Below are 10,511 nucleotides of genomic sequence, written 5' to 3'. Positions count from 1 at the left end.
GCGCTGTCCCCTCCTGCCCTCCCCGACCTGGTCCGGGCTGTTGGCACCCGGAGCAGCAGGGAACCAGCAGACACATTCACAACTGTCCCCAAGTTTTCTCTCCTGCTCTAGTTCAAAGGGTTCCTCTCGTGCCTCCAAGAAATTTGCAGTGAGTGCCGATGGTGACGCTTTCCACATCAAAGCGGGGCAGCCTCGCATTGTCTGGGGGATGTCGGGTGGAGGCAAATTCAAGAGACTTTGGGAGCTTCAGAATAGGCTTTAGCCAGGCTGTGTCTGCATACTCAGCACTTGGAAAGGGCGAGATTACGGCGATAGGTACGAAAGCCAACCCTCCGGGGACTGGAGGCTGGAGCCAACTTACTGAGATCCAGGAGAACAAACTCCTTGCTCTCAGTGGCTTTTGGATTAATGATGAGGAAATTCGTGGAAGTGCTGGGTTTTACACAGAAAGGGACAATTTTGCACCTAAAAACATACTGCTAGGAAGCCAGAAAGGAAAAAGCCAATTACTTTCATTGTGGTTTATTGCAAAATACAGTCCAAAATCTAACTCTTAAAGGTTACCTTCAAAATATATAGTGAAAACAGATTGTGCTAAGCAATAATACAATTTATTAATAAACATCATTAGGCATTAAGAATTCTGAATTCTTATCTGCTAATTTAAAACAAAAAAATATACAGGAACTGTAAACTGTTTAATTTTATCCAGTACAAATACATGAAACTATTGTCTATTTGGGGCGAGGCTTCTTGTGCCAAAATACAAAATTCAAAAAGGTGGGGAGGGAAATATGTAAACACTGGCTGTAAACTTTTCAAAGCCCTCAGAAGGCTGCAGCTGCGGTAATACACACCACGACACTGTCAAACCTCCTCTCACATCACAAAGTGCATAAGGTTTCCTCCAGAAATGCTGCCAAGCAGCTGCTGTGCACCAACGGCCAGGACCTGAGGCTGCAGGGATGGGATCACCTGGCTGGACCCGCTTTTGGCCACAGCACCTGTTCCCACCTCTCTGGCTGGGGGCTGGAGCCCCACTGCTGGCGTTGGCAGACCCGCTGGCGAGGGCACAAGGGGTTGAGCCCACATAAGCCATGAAATTCCTCCCTCTGTCCAACGCACAGATAAAGTGACTCCTGAGAAGAAAGAAGCTACTCGTAAATGTTGAGGAAAAAACATGGAAGCAAGATGGACCACGGTCCCACAGCGCCCGCGCCTTGTGCTTCCTAATCCCACCGCATCCATCCAGGAGACCCCACCACCTCACACGGTGCACGCTCAACCCTCCGCACCTCAAGGACGCTCCTTCCCCAGCGTGAGGACACCAAGGCGTCCCCTATCTCCTGTGGCCCCTGCTCCTCTGCCTGATGTGGTTGGGGGCGGCGGAGTCGCGGCGGGTGCAGAAGTGCTTGGCCACCAGCGTCCGGCACTGCTCGCAGCGCACCGTGCAGCACCAGTGGAACTTGCAGTTGCAGCTGGCCACCACCTCCGTCCTCCGCTCCTCCACGCGCAGGCCGCACTCGGTGCAGAGCCGCCGGCAGCTCCTCTTCTCCCACTGCGAGAGGTTCTTGCCGGTCTGCAGGCACTCGCGGCCCTCGGTGCCGTGGTGGCCCAGGCTGGCGTTCCTCGTGCAGTAGTCAGGGGAGTCCTCCAGGAAGACGAGCTCCGTGGCGTGGATGTGGTGGAAGGTCTCTGCCGTGGCCCCGCGGCTGTCGGCGCTGTTGCCGGCTCTCATGCGCCTCTTGTCCATCTCCAGCTTGTGGGCTTGGTCGTATTTGATCTTCAGGTAGTTGCCGATCTCGCGGAACTCGGCGAGCTGCAGCCAGCAGGTCTGGATGCTGCAGCTGCCCGACACCCCGTGGCACTTGCAGGCTCTCTTCATTGTGTCTTTCACCGCCTTGGTGGGATCACGTGAAGAAATTAGGAAATCTCAAAGTCAGGCTCTACAGCAGTTGTAATTTGGGGACACTGCATTTAAAGTGGCTCGTGCTTGGCATGACTTCAGGTCCTTCCACGAGCTGATGCTCTTAGTTCCAGGAAAACATCTGTCCCACAGCTAAATGGGCACAAACTATTGTCCCCAGCCCTTCCAGGAGAATCCAGGCCAGCAAAAAAGTGCCTTTGTCAGGTCATGCCCTTCTCACGCCACTCACCAGCATCAACCCATGTCCCTTTCAGAGGTTTCATTCAAAATGTGTGAAACTGCTTTGGAATAATCATACCCAACCTCTCTGCATCTCCTCCAGGCCAAGCACTTCACAGATATTATCTGCCTATCTCCCTCTGGTATTTATAAGGTCCCAATCACTGGTATCTATGTGAGATTAAGCCTTGACACACCCTATGAGATAGGTATGTTAAGTGTTGTCATCCTTGTTTTTACAGACAAGGAGGTTTGGCAAGATGCTGAGAGCTTCCAGGGCCCAGGCAGGAGTGGGGGTGACTGTGGCTGGCTTGTGAGCAGGGCCAGCTCACACCTGGCTTCCTGGCCAAAGAGCTTGGAAATGCATATTGCAAGAAAGTAAGGAAGGTGGTTCTGGCTTTGTTTTACAGACCAGACAAGCCTAGAGGTGAGTACAAATCCCATGCATTTCTGAATAAGTGGTGTGTGCTAGCAGTTAACTGCATTACAAAGCTGCAGAAGCTGGAAGGGGGAACAGCTCTAACTGTGATTCCCTGTGTTGAGGTTCAAGGCCAGATTCTGTGTTTTTCTCCCCCATGCAACCACTGCTGGGTCTGGATTTTCACAGGGGCCTGAAAATGGGCACCTGGACAGGCTAAATCTTGTTTTCAATATAGGCATTATTGTTATTATTACTATTATTATTACTTACAAGTCTCCCTACTTCATTGTTGTGCAGGTTAATCAGCGCGCGGGTATCGTGTCCCGTTTCCAAGGCATCCACAAAGAGCTTGGAAACCTTTTCCCCAAACTCCACGTTGTCACTGCATCCTCCCCAGACCCAGCCTCGGCCACCTGCAGGACAGACACAGGATTAAGCACTGACCTGCCCCAAATCCTGCCCTGAAGTCTGCGGGGCTGTGTGTGGGGATGGGGACGGGGTCAGCCCGTCCTGGGACGGTCACTCACCGACGCGGCCGTTCCTGGAGTCGTCGCAGCCGCAGCTCTCGAAGTCTCCCAGGCTGCAGTTCCTGGTGAGGGTGTACATGACCCCGGCCGAGCTGATGGCGTGCACAAAGGAGGTTTCCCGGGTAGCTGGGGGAGAGGAGGGAAAAAAGCTGTCACATGCAAATATAGACATCAATCCGGATTATCAGGAATGAAGATCGCCTATGCTGCGAAGGTGCAAGGAGAAAATACCCACACTCTGTGCAAAAGGTAAGGTGCTACAGAAATGAAATGCTCATGACTGGATCTTTTCAGGCTTCAGCATCACAGGGTACAGCAATTTGCTATCATATTATGCAGGTGTCCATACAGGGGATGGAACTTCTTGCCAGGGGTAGGATTTTAAGGAAATGCCATAGTCCTGCTCTGGCCAAGGTGAGTTATTTCTCCTTTCACCTGGCACTCGGTTCATCTCTGTCCTTCCCTGCCTGGGGCTATGTTGTGCTTTGATCTTGCCTGCTAGAGAAAATGGTCATTGATCCTTTGAACCTGTGCTAACAGCTGTCTGCACTCACACTCCTAGTGTAGTCCTTTTTGGCTTTCTGAAGAGATTCAAATAGAGATGCTGCTCTGGGTGAAAGGAGACTTCTGTCCGCTGAAATAGATAATATTGAAATATATCCACAGCTTTCTGATGAAGGCAGTTTCTTAGTGCACCTCCCTGGTTTCTCCCTTTGCCTCTCCTGCACTTCCCACTCGAAGCTTGGGTGTCTCTGGCACTGCACTCCCCCAAATGCTGCACACAAAAGGGTAGGAGCAGACCCATGGAGCAGCACCGCAGGAAACACCGAGCCTGGCATCCCTAGGAAAATGTTAGTGCTACGTATGACACCAGTTAATACAGATACAGGAAAAACAACAATGATTTTGGGGCAGGAAGGCCCTTTTCCATCAGTCAGTTAATCGGCAGCACCGGCTCTCTCCGGAGCACATCCCAGCTGGCACCCGGAGCATGCCGGGCGGGGAGCGGTGCCGCAGGTGAGGGTGCACTCACCGCTGCGGAGCCGGTTGTGGGTGGAGAGCTGCAGGGCGCTCTCGGGGCAGTTCCAGCGCTCCCACCCGAACTGGAACTTGCACTCCTCCATCCCGCTGTGTGCCCCGGCCGCCACGCTGCTGGAGTACGTCAGGTAAGCCTGGCACGGGAAACAGCGGGGTTAAAATCCACCCTGTTTTAGCACTTATCAGTGAAAACAGACATAAGCAGGTTGTGAGTCCTTTCCCTCTGTACTTGGCAGGACTTGGAGCCGATATGCTCTGGGAAGTCTGGTTCCTTGGAAAGTACTATTTCCCATTTGCAATACAAAATCACTCCATTTAAATTCCTGACAGTCCGTATGTTAATTACCTTGGGTCCTGTCATCAGAAAGTTATTCACAGACCTGAAACAAAGAAAATAAAATAAATCACCTTACCACAGGCTGAAGAGCATCTCTAAAAAATGCCCTTTCCACCGAGTTGGAGCCTACCATGCTGCTGTGTGGAGAATGGCACTGTAGACCCCTGTGATGGAGAGGATGAGGAGGGTGCTTCTCTTCATGGCTGTCACAAGCAGTGGGGTTGGATCCCTTTGGCTGCTCCGTAGCTCTCCACAGCGCAGGTCTCTGCACAAGCAGGGCCACCTCCCTCCACTCCTTCCCAAGGTGAGCTATGGGGATGGAGCAAAGCTGCAGGAACCTCCAACCCTGATATTTATAAGGTGAAGTTGTGAATAGTCAAAACCCCCCATTCATTTGCTACCCAATGACTTAATGTGATAAAAAAGCTCCTGCTCCAATGGGTGACAAGGAACCGCCTAAGGTTGCACTTCAAAAGGCGGCGGGTGTCCCTGGGAGCGGGATGGTCTGAAGGAGAGCAAACTTCCCTAACAATGGGACACTTTTAACTCTCTTCCCCGCCACCAGCCATCCCTTTCTGCTGGCCCCAAGTCCTCTTGCCTTCTCCTTTTCATCCTCTGCTTACCAGCAGAGGCTCCATCCCCACGTCCCTCTGAAATAACAAGCAGATGCATTTCTATAGTTCCCCTGCTATCTGCCTGCTCCCTCCTATGAGAATTCCCTGAGGAGTTTTAACAACCCTTCTGTAAAGATCTATAGGGGATAGACCTCCCAGGTCTCCTTGGTTTGCAGAGATGCGTTTAACGGCAGGAATTTTCCTTCTTGCCTCTTTATGATGAAAGTTTCTGCATTTCCATCCTGATACCAGCGAGCGTGGCTCGGTAGCATTTGGAAATCTCTCTCATTTACGCGGCTGCAGCTTGGGAACACTGTGTGAATCATTTATGTGGTTTTCTCCATGATCCAACGCTGTAATTAGGGGAGCAGTTTTCTGGGGTTGGCAATTTCCTTTTGGTGAAGGCTGCTGCAGCACAGGCACAGCTGCTGCTGCTCCAGGCAGGAGCTGCCCATAGCCTGAGTGGAACGAGGGGCCTCTGCTGCAGCTGAGCCATCATCTGTGCTTGGGAAAGGAAAATCCTTATCAGAGGAAACCCAAAAAGCCTTTTGGTAGTTACAGCCAGTATAGTTTAGGGCTGTGAGGAGCTGTGATGGAAGAATGGGGAGGTGGTGTTCATGGAAACTTCTTGGTCTGTTTTCCTGTGAGTGAATGGTCCCACTGGGGGGGACTCACCCTGGGCAGGGATCCTGGCTGCTCCATGGGGCAGTGTGGGTGCTTGGCCCCCAAGCAGTGCTGTGCTGTGCCAGCAGTGACAAACAGCCCCCTGCCTCTGCCTGTGACTGTCCCATGGGACACAGGCACAGCCTCTGCCCATGATGAGCCATCTTTGGCTCCATGGCAGGCAGAGGTGCTGCCTTTTTCTTCTCCTCTCAGCTCCCTGACTGACCCTGGGGTACCCCCACCTACCTGAATTAATCACTGCTGCTGCAGGGGGACTGATGAAAGAGTGGCAAAAGTGAGGGTCAAGGGAACGGGACTGCACTGGCCATGGCCCTTGGGGAGCTGCCCCACAGGCAGAAGGGGACACACAGGGACAAACCCCATCTTCACGTGCAGGCAAGTGGCCACAGCCAGGAGCACAATGGCCAGGCAGGGGGATGCACCTCAGTACCTCTGAGAAGTAGTTTTCTGTCCTGCCATGAAATGCCCAAGAGCACTGCAGAGCCAGCAACCTGCCCCGGGGTTTGACACCTCACAGCTGGTGTCTGAAGTGCAGGCCTGTCACTGCTCTCTCTCGTGCCTGGAGACAGACCAGCTCCTCTCTGCTCCTGGCTGCAGCAAGCACAGAGATTCTCCCTGTCCTGTTGCCCTTCAGAGAGTGAGGGGAGAGCTCTTTCCCTCCAGACTCTGCACAAAGGGAAACCTGGAGTCAGCTGGGCAAAGCCACAAACAACCCATTTGTAACCAGAGGATTAAAATTGCAGATTGGTTAAAAAGCAGGGATGCAAAATACCTTCCAAGTGAGCACAAAGCTGGTGCAGTCCCACCAGCCTGGAAAACCCTCTGTGAGTCAGCATTTTAATCATTACCATCCCGAACAGATCCTACTTGTTAGAGCTGTCAAAGGACAATTACTGGGAATGAAGTATTTCCCATGTATCAGGGGAGCTCATTGATTCAAGCCCATGCATATGGCTTGGAAATCTGCGTGCATTTTCTGTGTGCACACAGGTAATTTTGGGGGGTTGTGTCTGGCTGCCCCTGAGGCCATTTAGATGGGTTTTTTCCTTGTCTGAGACAGCTTGTGCAGCTAAAAAAATGCTGGCATGTCTGCTCTGTCAGTTCACACATGATATTGCTATCACATGCCAGAGGAATAACAGCGTCCCTGGGCGTGAGCTGTGCTGAGAGCAGCCGCTGGCAGGACCACACAGCTCTTTGCCCAGGCTATTAAAAATGTCCTTTCTAATTAAAGTCACAGCCATCTTAAAAGTCACTCATAACATTGTCACTTGCACTAGTTGTCAGCAAACAAAGCAACATGCTGGGACAAGCCTCTCCACGCTGCTCCAGGTTTTTTCCACATTAACTGCTCAGGCCTGGCAGGCAGGAGCCAGCACTTCTGCAGGGTACCCAGCCATGAGTGCACTGATCCCAATTGTATTTCTGCTTGGCTTCTCCACCTTAGGCAAAAGCAGACTTTGGTCTCGCTCTGTTAATAAATTTGCACTTACAGGCCACTTTGTGCAATGTCCTTGCAGCAGAAGAGATTAAATATACACATCTCTGTTTGCAGCTGGGTAAACTGAGGCACAGGAATGGGTGGTCTGGAGATCTCGGGGTGGATCAGTGGCAGAGCTGTTTAGAAGCTGATTTTGGTGCTTTGCTCTCTAAGTCACTGGGCACATGTGAGCCAAGCCCAGTTGGGCTCTGGAGGCTCTGGGTGCTCCCCCATCGCCCGCGGGAACAGCCCACTGGTCACCCCATGGTGAGCCACCCCCCGTGGGTCATCTGAGAAATGATGCTGAAGGTGGCTTCCCTTTGATTTTCCCACTGCCTAGAGACATACTTTTGGTTTGGTTCTGGATGGGGAAAAAAAAAAAGGTCTGGAAGGCGAAAAAAAAAAAGGTCTGGAAGGCAAATTCTGTTGAATTTACCTGGTTATGAAGAATGTGCACTGTCAGCGTTCTGGGCAGCCTGGACCTCATGAGCCATCAGCTGCCCAGCGTGGAGGCAGCTCCAGAGCCTGCAGCGAGTGATGCTGAGGGACAGGCTGCTTGCAAAGCAATGTCCTGAGTGTCAGCTGGACCCCCTTGACTTAACTGATAAAATGTTGGTGCCTTGTTTCTTATTTTTGTGCTATGTAACCAAACAGGCAGTGCTTTTCATGGGATGGTCAAAATCCTAAAGCATTTTGGTATCTGCCCTAATTAAAGAGACAACAATAGTATATGCAGCCTCATGCACCCACAAAACCTTTTTCACACCACAATGTGGGTTTTCAGAGAAGGCAGACATGATGTAAATCAGTTTATCAGGGTGGCAGGTCCCTCAGGGGTGGGGTCTTGGCTTGTGCTGCCCCGTGGCTGTGGACAACAGGAAAATAAAGCACAGGCCACTTGCTAAATTGCCCTTGGCAGGTGACACATTCAGAGCCCTGGCGTCAAATCCTGCATTGCTGCCCTCCTTACAATAGAAACCCACCTGGGTAATTAGAAAGCCACCCCCTCTCTGGTGAGGTGGAGGATGTTTTATGGTGCTCTCCCACACCGCTCGCCCCGGGAAGCCCCCCAAGCCCCTTGGTCTGTACACAGCAAAGGGGATATGTCCCTGTGCTGCACAATACTCCATCCCAGAGCCCTGCAGCTGTGGGGCAACCCTCCTGCACACCCAGCTCTTCTAGGAATTTTTATTTTTAGTCTTCTCAGCCTTCCTGTATTGGGGAAAATATGTCCCCGTTGTTCTGCCTGCTGCACAGTCCCTGTGGGCTGCTGCAGTTCCCAGCAGGAGCAGAGGCAGGACCCAAGCCCTGGACCTGGCAGTGCTGGGGGGAGTTTTGCCTGTATAATGAATATGTTTTGATTAATGAATAGTAATGGGGGATGGAGATGTAGCTGGAATCAGGTATTGTGCCACACCTACCCCACAGGCTTGGTCCTCTTCATGCCTGTTTTGGCACACAGAAGCAGCCCAATATTTACTGAAAACAAGATTAAACCACCCAACAGAGCCAGCTTAGGGTGTACTTTCCCAGTGAAAAAAATTATCCCAAGGAGTTGCTGTCTCTCAGCAGCACTTTGTGCCCTCAGCTGTACCAATGCACCCAGCTTTTCTGTCTTAATTTTGACCCTGATTCCCAGCACAGCCTCATGCAGCCTGATGGAATGAGCAGGGAACTTCATCAGTGAGGCCACAAAAAACCAAGTCCAAGGTAAGAGCCTCTTCTACTGAAGGAAATATATCCTGGGATACAAGCCAGCACCATAGGAAGCTCCATGTTTGTACCTTTTCATTCCAGGGAAGAAAAAAAAAAAATGAGGTTTGGAACCAAATTCTGATCTTTCTAGACACAAACTGACCAGGGACATAGATCTTTCCCAGCAAGGGCTGTCAAGGTGATTTGGGAATGTCCTGACTGTAGAAAAGGCCTCAGAGCATTGCAGAACTCTTGGATCTGTGTGCACAGGATGATGTGTTTATGCTAGAAATGAGAAAATACAGAAAATAGGATTGGGGAAACCTTTATTCCATCAACAAGAAGCAGAGCAAGGGGCTCAAGATGTAGATTTAATTTGCTGCGGGCTCACCACGTGTAAGGAAGGAGGGGGATGAGTATCTGCAGTGGGGAGGAGGGGCTGGGAGGTGGGTCAGGACCCCTCCAGCCCAATTGACTGCGACAGTGGCTGGAGGGGGATTTCACCCTGCCAGCAGCAGTGCCCATCTCTCTGGGGAAAGCTCTAGAGAGCACTTGGCTGCCCCATGACCTCATCAGCCTCACCTCACCTGCCTCCTTTAGGTGTGTCCCCCAAAACCTATAGGGCTGTTTACACAGCAGCCTTATAAAGTAGGGACAAGTGTTTTGTTTTTCTCTCCCTCTTTAAAGGAAGTGTCATGCAAACAGAATCAGTGCAGCTGACAGGTTACTGCCTGGGCATGCATGCAGGGACCAGATCTCTGTCCTGGCAAGGTGTCACCTCCCAGGTGAAAGCCTGTCCAGGAAGAGATTGGGCACTGATACAGAGGAAAATTATCACATCCTTCTTAATTATTCCTAGCCAAACTCAAGTTAAATTAACTGATTACAACCTGGCTCATGTGGAGCTCCCCATCCTTTCCCAGCATGGGTCCTTGTATTACCCCTTTGTGGCTGAGGCTCTGTCATCCCTCCTGTCCCCCATCCATTTCATGTCACAGATCAAGCCCAAAGATCTTAAATTCTGAGTTGGATGATATGGGTGTTGCTGCTGGCTCTGTCTGGCACACTCAGTGTGGGAGGTTTTGAAACTCACAGAAGAAAATGGTGATTTGAGCCACTAATATTTTCTTTAAACTTGTCTTTGTTTCTTTGGACAGAGGTGATTCCAAGTGCAGAGAGCTGTGGCTTCCTCTGGAAGAATCTGGGCTGAGAGCAATTTAAAAAATTCTTTGAGTTTTGCTGGGGAAAACAAAGTGAGGAGAAAAGTTGCTTCTGGCCCCAGCTTTGCCCACGAAGGCAGTGGGGAGCCTGTGCTGCTGTGGGGTTTGTTCCCTCCGTGGTGCCCACCTGGGCTCTGGCACTTTGCTGTTGTTCCCCCTAAGGAAACCCCTCTTGCTTTGCCTGTCTTGGAAATACAGACCTGGGTTGAGCTCTGTATTTCCATTTCACAGTGCAGCTGGGCACTGATGCCATGTTCATCCCTTGCTTCCATCAGCATGGTAGTGCCATGCATTTCTCCATCTCTGAGGCAGGAGGAGACAGCTCCAGTGTTACCTGAGGTCAGGGTGG

At 51.3% G+C, this 10,511-nt stretch overlaps 1 protein-coding gene across 1 annotated transcript; it reads right to left on the bottom strand.

Moving 5' to 3' along the window:
* Positions 1-1,339: 1,339 nt before the first annotated feature.
* Positions 1,340-4,670, bottom strand: WNT8A (Wnt family member 8A). Its single transcript, XM_053991325.1, has 6 exons — positions 4,600-4,670; positions 4,479-4,512; positions 4,128-4,266; positions 3,095-3,220; positions 2,838-2,980; positions 1,340-1,900 (listed from the first exon to the last, which is right to left on the bottom strand). Exons 1-6 carry the CDS (start codon positions 4,668-4,670, stop codon positions 1,340-1,342), a joined length of 1,074 nt encoding a protein of 357 aa, XP_053847300.1.
* Positions 4,671-10,511: the final 5,841 nt, after the last annotated feature.

Source organism: Vidua macroura, chromosome 15 (genome assembly GCF_024509145.1).
Source record: "Vidua macroura isolate BioBank_ID:100142 chromosome 15, ASM2450914v1, whole genome shotgun sequence".
In the NCBI taxonomy this organism is placed as follows: domain Eukaryota; kingdom Metazoa; phylum Chordata; class Aves; order Passeriformes; family Viduidae; genus Vidua; species Vidua macroura.
Note: the sequence above shows the minus strand (reverse complement) of the source record. Positions and strands in the feature narration are given on the sequence as shown.

Bases quoted from the DNA above. Each gene is read 5' to 3' on its own strand.
- WNT8A (XM_053991325.1), bottom strand. From the start codon at position 4,670: ATGAAGAGAAGCACCCTCCTCATCCTCTCCATCACAGGGGTCTACAGT. The intron at 4,267-4,478 runs GTAATTAACATA...TTCCCGTGCCAG, and splicing joins TTCTGATGACAGGACCCAAG to GCTTACCTGACGTACTCCAG. The intron at 3,221-4,127 runs GTGAGTGCACCC...CCTCTCCCCCAG, and splicing joins CCACAACCGGCTCCGCAGCG to CTACCCGGGAAACCTCCTTT.